Here is a 19,285-nt window from a genome sequence, read left to right as displayed (position 1 = left end):
AAAAATGAGGGTTGATTCGTATATCAATATTAAACTGCATAATCACCTCTATCATTATTCGACATCATCTGGAGCATTCACAATGTTTTGGGAACTTTGAGTGAAAGAAAACTTTATCATGTATATGAACATTTGACTGAATTATTGATAATCAGAATCTCTGATTGAGGTTGCATCCCCTGTGTCTGCCTTTTCACAGTAAATAAACTTCTAGCATATATTTTCAACAATTTTTTTTAATACTTATAATTTATTTGGTTTTCCATTCAATGAGAAAATAACATGACAGCCAAACTGTGGTAATAATCTGGGGGGATTTTATATTCTCCAACAACCTACTGTAACTTTAATGTATTACCAGTAATTTCTGCTTCCTCTGGCGAGGATTAGAGAAACATAAGGTGCTTTAATAACAAACAGGGATCCACCCACATCTCTGATTTATGTTTATGACTCAGCAAAGAGCATAAACTGAGACTAGGGCACAGAGTGATTCTATAAGTAGTTATAAATCTACCATTCACCAGGAGGAAAAAAAAAAAGTGTGCTAGCAGCCTTCCATGTATGAGGAAGAGAGTGGGTTTGGGGTTGCAGATGGTAAAGTTTTCTTTCCGGGGAGTCAGTAAAGGGGTCAGCTGGGATTCGTCACAGAGAGTTTGCAGTGTTTTCGTGAGGGCTCATGGAGATATTTATCCATGCAGGACTGGTTGCGTCACTGTCTATCAGAACAGCCCCTGGCTGAGCACTGCAAGTCCATTTGATGGACACAAACACACCCTCAACAGGTCAGCTGATGGTGGAATAACTAATTTGAGAAAACAAAGTTGCAGATCTGAATTTGTGGCCTACTCAAGCGGGTCTGAGTGCGCAGGTTACTCCCTTCCCTGACTCTAAGAAAGCCCCTGGCCATGTCGAGCCAAAGACCCCCCATCCAACAGTGCTGGGTGGCACTGGAGCCCCCAGACTGATCATAGCCCAGGGCTGCTCCCAGCCAAGGCACAGCTCCCTTTGCCAGCTGCTGCTCATGAATTTCCAGCTGAAGGGTGCACAGTGTTTGCAGTGCCACTCTGATTGACAGGTTTATCTTCCAGTCCATTTACTTACTTAATTATCCCAGAGTGAGCAAGAATTTCTTATAAATATGGTAATAGGCTGATCATTATGACAAAAGAAGCACATTCTTGTACAGTTTGTGGGAAAAGCTGACTTTCCCCAGTTTCTGTCCGCATCAGGCTTTCCCCATCAGGAGTCAGTAAATTAATAAACAATATCTGGTGACCTTAAAACATCATCCCCTAGATGTGTGACATCAGTCAGGACCTGCTTGGAGCTGTCATCACCTCAAGAGCTGTTCCTGTTCCACATCTTCCCATTTTACTATGCACTGGAAAACTCATATTTCCCTTAATTTCTCTGAGTTGCTTCTGCGGTGTCAAAATTGTTCATTTGACAGCTCCAGCTGCTGTGTAAAAGAGACAGGGTCCATGGACACCTCAGCCTAACTCACTGAAGATGAGGGAAGATTTTTCTCCCTGATACCAAACATTGCTGAGGCTGTTTTTGTCAAGGAGATTCTACCAAAAATTATCGGGTGAATCGAGTTTGTAAATGATGGTTTTCAGTGTAAATAATACCTTCCAGATTTAAGGATCGAAGCAAATGCCTGATGTTCAACTTCTGGAGTCTCTCCTCTCAGAGCCTGTGCTACAATCATTCCTTGAGCAGTACATGATCCAAAATAGCAAAATCGAGGTGACCAAGGCAGGCAGAGAAATGTGGTGTCACTCCATCAGCATTCATTTATGCCAAAGCTCTGTGAAAACCATATGAGACTCTGCATTGTTTGGAGTTTATTTAAATTGATCACTATAATTACATTTTTGCTCTTTATAAAAAGCCTCCTATAGTGGTTGTCCAGATAGAAAATAAAAGGAATTTCGGAAATAGTTATTTCAATAGCCTCTTTAAAGACATTCAGGAGCATCATGTAAAACACAGTGGGCACAGGGGGAAATGATTCTGCTGGGAGGTCGGGTGGATGCTGAGTTCTGTTGATTTCCTCATTTTTCAAGGCTGGAGGCTTCTGCATGTGAATGACTCCTTTGTTTTTTTCAAGGCTTCTGATACAGAAATATATCTGCTGCAACAAGCACTGATTTGCCATCCTGGAAACAAAAGCTCTGATAGCGAGGGCAGACCACGCTGCTCGGGTGGACAACTGTGAGCCATGCAAAGCAGAGCAACGAGGAAGGCAGCAGACATCCTCCTCAGAGCCAAAATTCTCTGGCTCCAAGCAAAACTTCGGAGCAGAAATGGGTGAGAACAAAGGTTCTGGCCCAGTACAGCAAGGTCAGCTGCAGACAGAACACAAGGGCAACAGTAGCTCTGGCATAGCCATTTTCTTATTCTCGTGTCTGGCAAAGATCTAAAGTGAACCAGCTACACTCTTTCAAGATGTCTTTTTAACATTTCTTAGTTTGACGTGCTTTTTTCGTTTGGTTTTGGGTTTTTTTCAGATGTGTATTTACCTAATTCTTCACACTTTGCATGAATTAATCCCACAAAATCATGTTGGATGTTCCCTGTTGACCACCAGATACCCAACTGTCCCACCTATGTCTTAAGAAACATTGGAGTCAAAATACAGGTCTTCAAAAAACCCCATCCCTCATATTTTCAGTTGCTCCTGACTAAGATGGAGCTGTGAAATATGCTTGTATTCTGTATTGCATGATTTTCATTGTTCCCTGAAATCTGAAAGGAGAAAAAAGCTCCTTCAGTTTTTTCAGGAATCAAGATAATTCAGTTGTGTTCTTCCAGAAGATTGGTGGATTGATCTGTCTTTCTGTTGTGACTATTCTTGTGAAGTTGAAGAGTTTCATCTATTTCCCAAGACTCAGTTTGTTTTTCAGCGAGAAGTTCAGAAGTTATATTGCTTTCAGGTTGACTTAAAGAACCTTCAGAGCACCTAGAGTTAATTCTGAACATACTTATGCTAACAAACGCCGAATAAAATGTTGTTATCTCTAGGGAAAACGGAAATGAATACCTTCTTAAAATAATGATCTTATTACTACTTATCTTGTTACACTGTGGTGAGGTTCCCCTTGTTAAGCCACCTGCATTTTGAGAGGTTTATAGACAAAAGCTGCATTATTAATTAATGCGACTGTGCAAGCTTTCTGCAAGCTATTATAATATTTTATTGTTATGGCTACTATTATTGTTATCAGGTAGGCTGTTTGGGAGTTTGGAAAACGTGCTGGCATCTTTTTGTTGCACTGGTTATCCTTCAGTGCCTTTCTTCAGATTAGAAATGCAGCTGTTTCTATTAAATTCTGGATGGAAAGCAAGATCCCATAAAACGAATCAGCAGGTTATTTTAGCCTCAAATCAGTATTGCTTAATTATACAGGGAGTGAAATGGGAGTCTGGTGAAGGTGTTCCTATCAACAGCAGATGGGAAATTTTTTGTACTTGGGTGTGACTTTGGGCTGAAGGTCACCCAGGCAGTGAGACAGGGTCAAGGCATCCTTTGGCTGCCCTTATCTGATTCCTGAGTGCCTGAATGATTTCTCTAATGAACCTGGCACCAAGAGTCATTGCCTGCTCACCTGGGAAAGGGTGGTTTGGGGAAAAAAAGGAAAAAGAATCCATCCTAGAAGGATGTTTCATTGCTTGCCATGAGGAACATGCAAATCTCCTGGGCTCTGTTTTTTGCCGTGTAACTCTACAGACTGTCCTGTAAGAAGCCACTGAGTTCCAGGCATCAGTGCAACTCCTCTCTGATGCAAAGAGTACAGTTCTGAGAGCCCACACCAACTCTGGCATTGATGTGGGTGTTTAAGCATTTTGTCATCCTAGAAGTCACAGTGAAATCCATAAAACTGTCTAGGAAGATATTAAAGATCCCAAACTCTTTATTTGCAGAGATTCAGCAAAGGCCTGAGGGTATAAAGAGTAGTGTTATCCCTGCCCCATAAAGTTGTGTCACACCTGTGTCCTGCAGCCATCTGGGAACATTTCTGTGCTGCTGCAGATCTTGCAGGCTTGGCCAAGTCCCATTTCAGTTCTCCCACTCTGCAGTGTGCTCATCTATCCAACAGTTCATTATGCAGGAGCAGTTCTGGGCCTTTAAACATTGGTCACCACTCTTTGGTGTTCTTCCAGTTTAACCACATATTTGGAGATGGAGAGAGGGGACCAGGGCAAGGGACCCTACACCAAACCGGGGCACAGGGCATCTGAGTGTTTTCTAATTCTGCCCCAAACATCCCCTTTTTCTTTGTGTTTCGTCTCTGCTATGGACCCCTTGTGCATATCAAGGCTGGAAACAGCAAGGGCAGAATCTCTGGGCCTGGACATGGGATTTCAGTTTCTGGAATGGATGGCCTCAAGTTTGGTTTGGGACTTTAGGGAGAAATGGGTGAATTTTCTCTCCTTTCTGAGGTGGCTGTGGTTATGTCTCTGTGTTCACCACAGTTCTTCTACAAAAATTTCCAAATCCCAAGGTGTGCCTAGGAGCTGGGTTGTGTTGGTTCCACCTTTATTTTGCTCATCCTTTTGTTTTTGAGCAAAGCTGCTTATGGTCAAATAAGCTCCAACCTCGCTAGAACTGCCATGAAACAGCTTCTGAAATGATCCAGGCTAAGATAGCCCCCTAATTTCAGAAGAATTCCCTGTCTGATGGTACTGGTGAGTACAGATTCTTCCTCATCGAGTGCAGTGGTGAAAAGCCTCATACATTAACAGTGGGCAGGAAAAATCAATGAGAAAGGTGATGAGGGGTTTCCTTTTTTTAATCCTTCAGGATCTATTGTTTGTTGCTCTGAAATCCTTCCTTCCAAGGCACATTTGCAGGACCCTCTTTGTTATCCTAATGAGCCAGGCTCCGGAGAGTGATCGGCTCAACTCCTGGACCCAGGGGTGAGAGCCCAGGTTGGGAAGCGATGGATCACAGGCAGATGAGTTTCAGCCCTTTCTCTAGAGGAGTTTGCCACCTACTGATTCACAGGTTCCTTTGAGCTCCTGCCAAAGAGAACTTGAGGGGGAAAGCTGGGAATTTAGGGGTAGGTGGGAATTGCCCTTAGAGCCCCGAGCCAGGACCCCCGGGGGAAGAGCCGGGGTCGGGGGGGATGCGGTGCCCAGCTGTTGAGCTCCAGCTGGGAGCAGGGGAAGGAGCTGGGTGGAAGCGCCTGGCGTGTGCGTGTGTGTTGTGTGTGGCGGGGGAGGGATGTGGATGAGGAGCGGGCTCTCTTTCTTTCTCTCGGGGCTCAGTTAATCCTGCTGCCAGGCGCTGCTCAGCGGCAGTCTCAGCGCTGGATTCGGAGCGAGGGAGACGCGCACCCCGGAGGCGCAGCGGAGGGGAGGCGAGAGAGGCAGCTAAAGAGAGCAGAGCGGGGGAAAAATCAAATCTATGCTTGGAACTGGGCTTCTTTTTCGCCAATGCAAAAGGGAATATGCAGCACATTTTTGCCTTCTTCTGCACCAGTTTCCTAGGGGCGGTGTTAGGGGCCAATTTCCCCAACAATATCCAGATAGGTGAGTGCGGGGCTGGGGATGATGGTCCCTGGCGAGTGGGTAGGGGTGGAGAGGGAGGTGGTGGGGGAAAACTGACCCGTTTGTGTGCTTTCAAAGGCAAAATGTGTGTGTATGTGTGTGAGAGCGAGAGCGAGAGCGAGGGAATGAATTGCGAGGGCTGGATGTGTGCGTTGATACCAGCTTTGCCGGAGCAGAGATGGATCAATTTGGCTTTGGGGGAGGGGAAGATTGGGAATAAATGCCTGCACGCACACACACCTCAACTCAGAGGGAGAAAAGTGCCTCTGAAATGGAGGAAGTATGAATAAAATATCTGTTTCTTGCCCTGAGAAATGCCTGGGCTGCCATTGTGTGTTGCTGCATTTGCAAAATCGGTGGTTGCCTGATAGGTTTTTGTGAGGATGCTCTCATCTGTAGGTAACTGGGACGGGAGGTAACAAACAGACGCTGTCTGTTGTTATTGCTAAAGAATAAGGGCAAAGCTATTGGAAGAAGATCTTGCATTGAAGTCTCTTTCCATTTCATGCCACTTGCTTCCCCTCCACACCATCAGTGCCTGTTTGATTCCTTCCTCCCTTCCTGTAACTTCTCAGTGCTCCTCTCCCTCCTTGCCTGGGTTTATTATTACTCTCCCATTGATCTTTACTGCTGATCATTTGCAACCTAGCCCCAAATTCCCTTCCCGTGCATGCCGGTTTTCTTTCCCGCCTCCCCTCTCTTTACAATGCCAACCAATTGCTAATCCACCAAGTTCAGGCAACTCCTGCCTGAGTCCAGCTACACAATCAGTGCTTTTATTGCTCTTGATGCTGCATCGTTGTCTCCCTCCCTTCCTGTCTCCCCTTTACCCCAAATTTGTGCAAAATCCCAGATTTTTTGCCTTTCAACAAACACAACTTGGCTACGAGCATCTGATTCCTCCGATATCCATGATTAGGCTGTGGGGTGGGAGGAACGGGGGAGGTGGGGGGATATTGGTGCACAAATAGCCCTTTTCACACAAGGAGATGCCCCCTCTACTAAAGATGTGCAAAGTGACGTTGATGGCAGGTCCTTGCCTATTTGTTTCTTCCTCAAGTCATCTTGGGCATCAATACTTTCTGCAGCTTTATTTTACTTCTCCCTTGTTGCTAAGTGCTTTGTTTCCCTCCTCCTGAAATGCCAGTAGCAGCGCTCTCTTTAAATGCATATAGATTACAAGACAGGCCGAATTTAATAGCATCTTTCTGGAGGCTGTGAAGGGATCTGCTGCAAGCCTAGGTTCCTGCTGGGGGAGCAACAGGAAACTTTTCCTAGGGCTGGGTTATCGCTGCACTTTGTTCCAGATCCATGGGGGAAGAGATGCTCCGAGCTTTGGTCCAGCCCGGTCCCAGTTCCTATCCTGTTTGTATCATTCTGTGGTTCTGGGCTTGTCTGTGCTTCTGTTTAGACTGATTCCTTTGAGGGTCAAGCTTTAAGTTTCCTCCCCAGTTTGAGTTTGGCCACTGTCACCTGTTAAAATTCAGGTGTTTTCTGTGCAACAAACCTCCAGCAGCGGCAGTCGTTTGGTCACAGTCCCGTGTCACTGTGGCTCTCACAGCCCTGTCCCCATGCACCCAGCGCTGTGCCCGGCTCAGCCAGGCTGCCCCACACCCCAGAGTCCCTCAGTGTGGGGGAACCCCTGCAACCCTCCTGTAGCAAACCTCTCCTCCTAGTCAGCAGGGCTTAAACTGAGCCGCATGACAAGCGAGGGGAGGAAGGAAGGCTCTCATTCTTCCTTTACTGAGGTAATATTGACAGCATTGCCATTCCTCGTGCTTGAAGTTACGGGGGGTGAGGAGGCTGAGCTGTACCCCATGGATTATCCTTATCCTGCGGGCTGCTTGGCCTGGGGATGCATCAGGGCTCCTATATGTGATCCAGGGTTACATAACACACATACTGGAAAGGTTTTCTGCTCCCATCCTGTCCGCAGTGAGCACAAAACCCTTGGATCTTGTGTGCTGGAGGATTCCCGAGTTGAGAGGCACTCCCTGGGCTGCGGAGCTGTAGGCTCTGCTCGCAGGGATATTTTGGACTGGTGATGTTTCTAATACGAATGTTCTTAAGACCTTTCCTCTTATTGCTCTGTTTTTCTCCCCAGGGGGGTTATTTCCTAATCAGCAGTCCCAGGAACATGCGGCTTTTAGGTTTGCGTTGTCTCAGCTCACGGAACCCCCTAAGCTCCTTCCCCAGATCGACATTGTGAACATCAGTGACAGCTTTGAAATGACATACACCTGTAAGTACCAGCGTCCACCGTGCTCTGCCTTACTTTGGGTGCTTTATTCCTGACTTGGATTTGTTTCCTGTCTGAAATATGGGCCCTCTTGCTCCAAATGTGCAGCTCACCTTTAGGGTCCAGGCAAGAAAACCCCAAACATACAGACAAAGGGTTTCAGAGTTGTTTTGGTTTGTGCTGAGGAGTAGGGGTGAGGTAGTGCTGCAGTTATTCAGCATGTCTTGTGTTTCCCCTTCCATTGCATCCCAAGTGGTATAAACCCCCCAACATTTCATTTTTTTGTTTCTCTAACCTCTGCCCAGCTCATTATGTTGAGGTTTCATCCCCATATTTCCCATAGCTGTGATATACAACAAAGACACCCCTTTCCACCCACAGAGAGCACAGAAATCTCTGTTTAGTGTGAACAACTTCTTCCTCAGCCCCAGTTTAACCATCTGTCCTTGTAATTTAAGAAAGACCTAGCAGAAACCAGCAGCTTGGTGCAAGTGGAGTCCAAATCCACAATAAGGGCATGCCTGATAATGACAGAGAGGTGAGAGAGTTCTAGTTTCAAGAAATTAATTCATTGGCTCTAAAAACAGGTATTAAAGAATGAATTTGCACCACAGAACTGATCTCAGGGTGTATCTGCACCCTGATGAAGCACAGCACACTGGCTGTACTGCCCTCATGATACGATATAATTGGGAAAAAAAGCCTAGCCTGATAGGTAAAGCCAAGGTTAGCAGCAAAAAAACAAGACCAGAAGGAAACCAAAGGAAAACCAAACCCATAACACAGCCCTGTGGTTGCTGTGGCTTCCCTTGGAGCACAGGGTGCAGGGCTGTGGGCGAGGGGCTCGCGCCGGCGGGATGTGATGCACAAAGAGTTCCTTGGTTTGACCTGGTGTCAGACACTGCTGCTGACACTCCCTGAGCCTGTGTGCATGTTTGGGGGCTGCCAGGAGAGGCTGGAGGAAGTGTTGCCTTTGTAGAGCCTGTTGGATTGTTGTTGGCTCGTGTCCGTAGTGTCCTCTTGAGTCACTGAAACGTTCCCCCTGCGGTTTAGTTGTGTGGGATAGAGGTGAACACAAACTGTTCTCTCTGCTCAGAAATGCACAGAAGGGATCTCCTGGAAGAAAGAGCCAGGAATGTATCAGAGGAGAATTAATTAGGCTTTATGAAGAAAAAGAAAAAAAGTTGTGATATTTTCTGTTGGAGGGTTTGTAAATACAAGATTTCAGGAATTTCCTGCCCAGTATGGTATAGGAGAGAGAAGTAACAACTTGGCCACACTTGCTTTGCAGTATCTAATGGCATATCTAAAGATTTTCTATTTTCCTTAATGTCCCTCTATTTGCCAATGACAAGGTTTCCATCAAGGTAGAGCAACTATTTCAGCTCAGTCCAATGGCACTGTCTTGGCAGGAAAACCAGACAAATAGAATAAAAAAGCCAGACCTTGTATCTATCAAGGGAAAATGTCACCCACCTGGGGTAGAGTTGCTGACTGTGGCTGGGGATGAGCTATTTCAGAGCTGATAGCAGGAAGAAAGCAGACACTGCAAGAATATCACTCAAATAAATTCCCCATCTGCACATGGCTTTCCCTCCCATTCCATGCCTGCCACTAATGGTTTTGTTTACAGCTTTGATGGCAAGACCATGACACCACTTATGCTTCAGAAATCTGTCATTAGTACTGTGGGGGCAGGGGTGGTCTCCCAAAAGCTGAATGGAAGCAAGGCAGCCTCCCAAAGGATGTTATATTTGAGCTCTATGTAGGGCACATTGTCCTAGATCAGACCAGCAGAGCACTCTGCACAGTCCAACTTCACTTGTCCTCGTTTTGCTTTTCTTATAATTAAAAACTTCCTAAGTTCCTCCAGACTATGGAAGGCAGCATTTGTTTTGTAAGCACAAAAGAAGGTGTTATTCCATGTACCCTAGGGGTGAAAAAAAACCCCCAACCTAAAGAAAACAGGCCATTAGGAGACCTGATTTTAGTACTCTAGAGCTGAAGTGAAACTTTTGTCACGAATTAGCTCATTCTTCATCTTCCAGCTAATTCCTTGCCTGGTTGCCAAGACTAGATATCAGCAGAAAGATCTGTTTATTTAGAGAGAATAAAAACCCTGCCCACACAGTGGTCCTTATCTTCTGAGAAAAGACTGGCCGTGCTACCAGTTAAAAGTACCAGGTTTTGTTCCCATGGAGATAGAGAACACAGCATTTCCTTGGCATTATCTGTTTCTGTGACAGTTAAGTCCAAGGGTGTTTGGACCCTGTGAACCTGATGTTTCACCTATCTGGGTCTCCAAGAGGACATCTGAGCAGGACTCTTAGGTCCCAGCTCCACTGCAAATCCTGCTTCGTGCTGGGAGCCAGCCTCGTGTGCTAAATGTAGTCCTTATGGCAAGTGCCTGAAGCAGCATCATTCAAAATACAGAACAGATATTAAGAATCAGTGGTGACAGCAGAAGCAACACCCTTGTTGAGCAGCTTGTGGGGTGGTGATGAAGTGGCGGGATGAAGTGCAGCACAACGACAGCAGCCTGGCTGAGGAAATCGTGTGCAAAATGTATTTCGGCATCGGCTGTGACCCTGTTCACCTCTGCCTGACACGGAGCCGCTCGCTGGGGGGGACGAGCGAGCTGTGGTGTGACAGTGGGTGAAGTGAGCTGTGGTGTGACAGTGGGTGAAGCGAGCTGTGGTGTGACAGTGGGTGAAGCGAGCTGTGGTGTGACAGTGGGTGAAGCGAGCTCTGTGCCCAGGTGACAGCGCCGTTAATGACGCGCCGCGACGGTCGTGAATTGGTAACGGTGACACCCATCCGAGGGAGAGATCTGCAGAACACCCAGAGGCTGCTGTAGTCTCTGGGCTGTCACTGTGACAGCCCTGCAATAACTTTTGCATTTCTGGTGTTTTCAGATGTGGGCTTTTTATCGTTACGCAGTGATTGGGAACACCTCTGTGCGGGTCCTGTGCTCCCTGTGCGCACATGTCAGGAGATGATGATTTTAAGCAAACCGTAATCATTAAGAAAGCAAGAAGAGCTTGTAGATACAACGTGTGGTGACTTCCTGTTTCATGTGCGGGGTTGATGCTAATGTTGTTGCATCACTGAGGCATGGGCACATTTCAATAACTGAAATATCTTCCTGAATTCATTCCATCTCACAGAATAGCTGGTAATGAACATGCTCCGTGGTTGCAGCTGGGTGCCTGATGGGGCTTACCCATATGAAAGTACACACCTGCCACTCCGAGGGCTCTTAACTAAAGGTTAGGAGGCCTTATAATTTTGTGCTGTTTCTTCAAAGGCCAAGGAAATTGTTTAGGGGAGGAGGGTGAATTGAGGGTCTTTCCTTCAGCAGAATTAGACAGCAGTGCCAGGTGACTGTAAAGGGTAAAATGATGGTGTGGTGTAGCTGAAATATTTACCTGGTGACATAGCAGAGCAAAACCATTCTGATCAGCTTTAAAGACATGTTCAGAGGTTCTGTCTCCAGCCATGTTTGGAAAAGAGCTTTATGGCCTCCACACAGTCTCTAGCAAACTCTGCCACTCTGCATTTTGGCGTGTCTGACTGCGCACAGGGGAGACCCAGGACAGCAGAGTTGATGCTGCAAGTCAGAGTGGAGATGGATGGGAAGAGGAGTGCTCTGTGCCAGATGTGAGGGCACACGAGCTTTGCAGCGTAAGAGAGACCTGCAAATTCCTGTCCTTGGAAGGTGGATGGGAGCACTGTGTCCTGTTGACAGAAGAGGGATGAGAGGTTTCTTGCTTGAGACAACCTGTGCTGGGAATAGTTTTCTCCTATTCTTCATCTCAGCCTCCAATTGTGCACAGTGTAATGCACATCCCCGTCCTGTGCAGAGCCCAGCTCCTCAGGGATTATGAGTTGTTTCAGCCACAGCTCCATAGCTTTATTTAATTTGTGGTGCTGAGACTCCTGCTTTCAGCCTTTGGCTGAGGTCTCCAGGTGAGCCTGGCAGCATCAGGCAGACATGGAGGCTGCTCTGGCTGTCCTGGGAAGAGGATGGCTCAGCAACAGCCTGGCCTGGGAGCTGTGCCCTGGGAGCAGGGCTCACACAAGGTGAGTCACCAGCTTGGTAAATCTGTCCCTGCAAAACTCAGGCCACTTTGCAGGGATGACCAGTGACTAAAATAACCCCTGTTCATCACTGAGCCCTGCAGCTTTGCTGAGGCAGCCACCAGCTTTTGTGTTCTTGGGTGGTGGGCTGCTGACAAGGGGAATTCAGGAGCTGCACACCTGAAACACAGGTGTCTGCACAGGACAGCAACGGGATTTTGTGGCTGCAGGAAAATTTGCAAAGAGGCTGAAAACAATGAATTGATCCCTCTCCTTTGCTGCATGCACAGATACAGTTACTGTGGGGTCCTCATACCGACTATATGCTGTGGGTGCTGCTGTGGAATATCAACAGTTGAATCTGTTCTGCAAATTAGAAAATGAACATGTAGTTTGGATTCTGTTCATATTTTATGAAGGCCTCCAAGCACCAATTAGAGAGGGATTTGGAGTGATCACTCACTCCGTGCTTATGTTCTTATCAATAGCAGCAAGCTTACATCCAGATCAGCTATGAAATGAAGCCTTTCTTTTTCTTCTTTTCCTTGGATACTTACATATATAGATAGAGTATTTATAGAAATTTCTTTTTATCTCTTAAATTACCTCTCAGAGATAGGAAGGAATAGGCAAGCAGTTGAATGTTCTCAAATGAGGATCTAAATTTGGTTTAATTAAACAATTACTGTGTGTTGAATTTAAAGGAAGCTTCTTTGTTGACAAACATATGATGGTCGCCATTTCTTGTAAAGGTGTTGCTGTAATTATTCCAGCGGTAATCAATTAGAATGCAATTTTTATAATTAAACTTCCACAGTCTAAATAAGCCCAGCTCTGTAATAGTTGTGGTGTTGCTAGACTTGTTTTTATTTTCACAGTGTCAGAAATCTCACGAGTGCTTTTGGATTTTCTTTTCCCTGCAGAGCTCAGGATGCTCGCTATGACTATTTAATGTGAGTTAAGCCAACAGAAACATGGATTTAATGATCAGATGTGGTCTGATTAATACAACACAGGTACTACAAGGAGATCCATCTCCTTAGATTATGTCATAGGAAAAGATGTGATGCAGACAGATGAATCACAGAGCATCAACTCACGTTAGATCAGCCTGAGGTTAAGGTTGCTCAGTTTTGGGCAGGGATGGGCTGTAGCTTTCTAGTAAGTGTGTGTTTGTTTAGTGAGATGTCAGCAGCTTGGAGCGTGCTGATGGGTGAAATCCTGCCAAATAGGAGGGAGCAGGTCCTGGAGGTGACACCAGCACCCTGTGTCCCAACATGTCTGCAGGGCCCTCGGGGAGGGTGCTGGGTACTCAGTGGTCACAGTCACCACTGAAGAAGGCAGGGGCTTGCCCCATATGATTTCTCCAGGAAGGAATAACATTTAAAACATGAGTGCTGGGCCATTTCCCCAACAATGGCTGCCAGGACAGGGCAGGTTGTCTGTGTCCTCCACAGATCTGGGCATGAAGAGTTTTGGGTAAATGTGACAACACCATCATCATGGACACTGATGGGGCTCCCCTGTCTCTTGACAGAGGAAGCCCTGCAAAAGGCTGGCACCACACATCAGGAACTGTCTCCCCCAGTCTGGTGTGTCCATCTCTTCAAAGGCCATGGGAGCACTTATTCTTTGCATGTCTATTTTTGTGTATTTAAATTTCTTTATCCTGGGTGGTGGGAGAGTTGCCTGGGGAGAAAAGCAGATATGACGCCATAAGGAAAAATCAGAGGGAGGAATAAGGGGAATTTCACACCTGCAAATCTATCTGCTCATCTGGAAAGGATCCCAGCACTGGTGACAAGCAGAAAAGAGAGTGAAGAAGTAAAATTTGGGCTATGCAGTAGTCAGAGGAGGGATTTGAGAAACAGTGAGCAGCACAGGCCAGACCTGTCCATTGTGTGACAGTCACAGCTTCCACTCACAGCTTATCTTTTCTTCTCTAAAAGTAAAGCCTTTCCATGTGATAGGGATTCTACTAGGCCAGAAACAGACAAGCTTTATTTTTTGGCATTATTAGCAAGGTGAGAGTGGAAATCTTCATGTGATTGCAAGGAAGGCAGTGTGGGGAAGTGTGCTGTTCATTTCCAAAACTGGTGGGAATTTGAGATATATACATTTACATTTCCTTAATAGGGTTAGAGCCCCAAAGGCAGCAGCTCTCTGCCACCAGAAATGAAAAAGGTCCCCGTTAGCTTCAGTAACACGTGGAGCTCAGAGCAAACACAAAACCAACATGCTCCTTAAAGAGGCAATAAGTCAGGGAGACTTTAATATTCTGAAGATCCAAATTCTCCGGGGTGCGGTATTAACACAAGTCAGAAGACAAAGATGCATTTATTTCAACTGCATTCCTTTAAAGAGAGAAGGTTTTATTCCTCTTACTTGAGTTGTGCAGAAATGAAACGGGGCACTGTTTTTCCCAGGGAAAAGTTCCGTGTGAAGTCCTTTGGTAACACCTGAGGAAGTCGGGGGTTAGGCAAGGTGCAGCAGAGGGGCCAAACCAAGCCATTTGCAATCCACCATCATTCCAGCAAAAAAGATTTCAAAATAGTACTGAATTATTAGGGCAATAACAGTGTGGTATCCAGCAGAAACTTCTCCCTGCTCACCTGCTGAACTGATGGCTCATCAGCTTAAACACTAACGAGTCTCCAGTTGATTTTGTCACGCCGCCCTTTCAGCAGCCAGACCCACTTATCCTCTCTGGGGCACTCTTATAAAAAAACAAAACACCAAAACAACACAAAAAAACCAAAAACCTCTGGAAATGTTGATTCTTTTTCTTAATGTAGATCAGTTATTTTCCCTGTTGTCTGCAAAGCAGACCCTGCCAATCCTCACCCAGGGTTGCAATTCAGTTGTGCTTATGCTTTGCCGGACTGAGGGACCCCTTGAGGAAGCAGCAGTGAGAGGCAATGAAGAGGTGAGTGACAGCTAAAAATGCCAAATCTTGGCTTCTTCAAGAGGGTCTTTTCATTCTTCTATTTTATTTGTTTTTGGCATAGTGGAGGAGTGCAAAAGAAAACAACTGATGTCTAAGATGGAGTTGTACTGATGGCAGGATTCTCGTGTGGATGTGGCATATGTGTCTGCATTTCTCTATATGCTATAGGAGTCTTGGCTTTGATTTTGTGAGATCCTGCCACTATGCTAATGGAGACAAAGTGGGAAGGAGATGAAAGGTTGAGGGCTGGAGGGTCTGAGGAAAGATACAGAAACCTCTGTAAGTAATCTGGATGCAGTGTGGAAGAATCTCACATGGAATCAAGGGCTATTTCTCACCTCCCTGCCCTCCCAAACATTTTGCTTTGATCTTCGCTAGCAGTGAGCTTCAACAAGCAAAAGGCATCAGTGATTACACAGATTCAGATGGGTTTTTCTCCTGCTGGTCTGCCAACATCCCCTGAACACCCTGAGTCTTGTTGGCTTTTCTTCCACACAGCACCCACATCCCATTCAGTGCCATCCGTGAGAAGGAGAACAGCACTGCTATTCTGGCAGGTAAACAGCAGAAAAAATTACCAGCAGGCCTGGGAGCTTGTGAGGAAAGCACAGGCAAGCAAAGTCCAACAGAGAGCACACAGGGACAGAGGATGAAGAACCCATGGAGTAGGAGACACAGCATGGGAAAGGGGCAAGGCAGCAGCTCTGGAGAGGCTGTGGATATGCAAAAGATGGAGTTTTCCCTTCTTTCTTTTCAGCCCTTAGCTAAGCAAGGGAAGGTTTTTCTTTCTGAGGCCTCTTCCTCCTTCTGCTCAAATTTGAGCTGGAGCTGCCGGTGTCTCCTATTTGGTCAGCACCAAAAGCACCAACATCAAGACTTTGTAATAATTTATATGCCTTTAAAGATTTATATGCCTCATCTTACTCCTGTCCTCCACCTTTATGCAGGTGATACACAAAGGTCATGTGTTGGTCCTGAGATGGGAGTGTTTGGCCAGAGAAAAGGGAGGCAACAAACGCTGAGATGTAGCCCCCAGAGCTGCAAAGGAGGCTCTTGTCAGAGCATGCATGGCAGGGGAGGCTTGGGGGTGACCGCCCCGTTGGTGTCTAGCAGGGGCCCAGATCAGCAGGGAAACGAGGGCAGGTCTGAGCCACCAGCACTGTGCCTGCAAGGGCTGAAGCAGCCAGAGGAGCTGCAGTGGAGAAAGAGGCCTGGCCTGCAGGGAGTTCAGGAGAAATGTCTTTGTGCAGAAGGTGATTAATGTCTTTAATGAACTACCAAAGGAAGTAATAGAAAGCCAAAGCAAGACGGCCGCAGTGGGGGAAGGGGTGAGGAGACGATGCTGTTGCAGGCGAGGAGGAGGCAGGGAGAGGTGCAGCCCATGCAGCAATGCTGTTCCCAGCTCAGAAAAACAGGCAGGCATGGCAGCTGTCCCCAGTCCATCCCGAGCAAAGGCAGATCTGAGTGCATTTCACAGATTTAATCAGCATTAATTCAGTCTTCCAGCCTGTCTTTGTTCTGGGGTCTCATCTGCTCAGCTCATTATGGCTGTGCCAAAACCCTTGAAGCCTGCAGCTTCAAGGTGTGGGGATGGCAGTCTGGGAGCCCCTGTGCTCCTATCCCGTGGGGACAGCAAAGGAAGAGGCTGTGGGGAGAGTGGAGCCTCTCCTCTGTCAGGGAACAGACCTGCTCAGGTCCCAGGAGTCTGGGACCTGGATTAGCCTTGGATGACAGGCGTTAAGAGTCATCATTTGTTTGGGAACCTGCAAGAAATATGTGGATGAAGTCAGGCAGATTTCTAACATTGAGTCATCTATACCATAACATCCTTAGCAGCCTCATGTGCCACACTCACAGAGACCTTGGGGGGAGCAGATACATCTCCTGAACCCACAGAGCCCCAGGCAGTCCCAGGGCTTGCAGGAGGTCACCCATTCACAGCCACACATGGACTGGAAAATCAGCTCTTCGTGTTCCCAACGTGATTACATCTATGTGCTGATACTTTGGGAGCCAGTGGGTTCCCTGTGCAGCCCTCAGGTGGGATGTGAGACAGTTCCTGCATTTCCATCCCTGCTTCCAGAGCAACCACACACCTTCAGAGATGAGCCCTTCCCCAGAATGCCCATACCATTTCTTGCTCTGGAGAAACAAGCAGTACTTTGGGGTACAGGCTTGTTCTGACAAAGAGGAAACTCTCATTCAAGTGTCATCACAGTGTTAGTGAGGCTTAGCAGTCACACTGTGTTGGGAATACCAACATTCAGCATCTCAGCAGCTCTCAGTGACCACTCTCAAACTTCTCTTCTCTGTTTGAGAATATTTAGCCCATCAAAGCTTGTTCTCGTGTCCTCACATGTGTCCACATGCCCTCTAACTGGACTTTTCCTTCCTCTGTGAAGTACCAGGTAAAGCAACAGAATTGTGTTGATTTTGGCTTAGTTTACCATGAGACTTTGAGAGGCAGGTGAGATGAATCCTATCCCAAAGTGTCTGCAGCTGCATTATGTTCTTCTGCTAATTCCTCAAGACTCGGCTGAAGGTGACATTTCAGCAATATCAAACATTTTGCTGCTCTCCCTGCGAGCAGCCTGTAAAGGCTTTGATAAAAGCAGGCATCACATTGCAAACAGGCTCTTCGCAGTTGTGCTATTCTGATGTATTGCTGAGAAGTGAAGAAAACATATGTTCATGGCACAGAAACTGCTCTGCTCAGGTTCTCCTTCTGTATTTTGGTACCGCACTGCAGTGGCCCCCCAAGGGCAGGGGCCTGGCATTGTGATGTGCTTTTATCCTCTTGGCCTCTTCTATTTCTCACTTTTCATGGGCTTGCTGCTGGCATGAGTGTTTACAGTGCTCTAACAGCCATGCCTGGGTTTGCTTTTGCAGTCTTTAAGCAGATCTCTTTCTCCCTCTTCCTGTTGATACACTCCTGGCTGATAGCGCCTGTCCCTAGGACTCGGCTCTGGGGGGAACCTTAGGGTTGGTATCATCAGGGGAGGAATGTCTTCAGATGCTGTGGCATTTCCAAAAGAGCACCCAGGGATTTGACTGAGCAAGCCCCACTAGCTCAAAAGGAAAGAGCACAGTTAAGCCTTGTGCGGCACTGGAACAAACAATCCTGTGGGAAAGGAAAAAAAACAAACCCATTGCTTGGCCCATAAAAAAAAATGTAATTTCTCCAGTAGCATTCTATAGCAGCTTAGACAAATCAGACCCAAAGCTCTACATCAAAACACACCTGAAAATCTTGGGACATTCTGAATCCCATCCCAATCTGTCCTGAGTTCTAATTGCCATTTGGCCACAATCTCAGAGGAGTCGGAGAGCAATGTGTGTTCAGGCTTCCTGTTCCAAGCCTGTCTCAGGACAGAAAGTAAAAGTGTGAATCCAAACTAGCAAGTCGAGCAGAACAACTTTAGAAACAAACAGGGAAAAAAAAAAAAAAGAAAAAAAGAAAAAAGTCATCCCCAGGGCTGTGGAGTAAAATCTAGAGCAGTGTCATGGAGGCTGGGGGTGGAGGGAATTGGGGCCAAGACATTCAGGTACAGCAGCATCCTAGGGTGAGGAGCCTTTGGAGAATGTGTGCTTGTCTCACCCAACGTGTGTTTCTCATCCAAGGTGTGCTGTCCCAGCTGTGCAGAGGAATGAGGTGTGTGGCTGTAGGACTGAGGGTGCCTGTGCCATAGGATGATTCATGTCCAGAGACCTCGAGGTGCGGCAGAGGTGCAGCACTGAGGGGTGAGGTTTTGTTTCCCCTAGATATCCTTGCCTGCAGGCAATACAGCAAATTCTTCACTTTCATCAACGGCAAATTTACATTAAAAAAAGGCTTCATCAAAGGGAAATTGGGCTTGACAGTCTCCCTTTAGCCACTGGAGAGCAGCAAGCAGACAGGCGCAGGAGGCTCGTTCCTGTCCCTTGCTGTCTGGTGTTCTGTGGTTTTGGCATTGCGAAAATGGGAAGCATCTGTGAGCCCTTTGGATCACAAATAGATCTGGGAGCCTGCTACTTCTGCTAACAACTCATTTATTATCAGGGAGCAGAGAGTTTCTTCTGAGCCAGTGCAATCTATCATTTGTTAAAGATGCTGTGTGATATCGAAAGAATTTGCTTTAAGGGTTGGCACCTGGAGCCCTGTAAAGAGCCCATCTTTGGGAAGAACTCTCCTTCCTCACTTCCTCACTAAGATTTCTTTTTCCCAGCTTCAGGAATAAGGATGTTCAGCAGCAGAGCACTCTTTGCTCTGAGAAGCTCAAGAGCATTCTTGCTCTGAAAAATTCCTTGGGAGATGCTTCTCTCCTGCTTCTCCGTTGCTTCTCTCTCCATGAGAATAGAGTACTTTGCCCAAAATACTGATGTAGGGATGGTGAAGAGGCTATTCCAGCCCCCTTGCATGGAACCCATCTCTGCAGCTCCAGGCAGGCTAAGTCTGCCACACACAATATCCCACCTGCAGG

The 19,285-nt window shown here is 46.7% G+C and overlaps 1 protein-coding gene across 5 annotated transcripts in view; it reads left to right on the top strand.

Moving 5' to 3' along the window:
- GRIA1 (glutamate ionotropic receptor AMPA type subunit 1) overlaps positions 1-19,285 on the top strand; it is a 181,365-nt gene that overhangs the window by 57,485 nt on the left and 104,595 nt on the right. For 4 of the 5 annotated variants that reach the window (XM_069029140.1, XM_069029139.1, XM_069029137.1 and 1 more), the window contains exons 1-2: positions 5,460-5,541; positions 7,664-7,801. In XM_069029140.1, the coding sequence (XP_068885241.1) occupies positions 5,460-5,541; positions 7,664-7,801 (220 nt within the window). Of the gene's footprint in view, positions 1-5,459; positions 5,542-7,663; positions 7,802-19,285 lie in introns of those variants that run through there. The other variant, XM_069029136.1, reaches the window with a different exon arrangement.

This window comes from Aphelocoma coerulescens, chromosome 13, assembly GCF_041296385.1.
Source record: "Aphelocoma coerulescens isolate FSJ_1873_10779 chromosome 13, UR_Acoe_1.0, whole genome shotgun sequence".
Classification (NCBI taxonomy): domain Eukaryota; kingdom Metazoa; phylum Chordata; class Aves; order Passeriformes; family Corvidae; genus Aphelocoma; species Aphelocoma coerulescens.
Note: the sequence above shows the minus strand (reverse complement) of the source record. Positions and strands in the feature narration are given on the sequence as shown.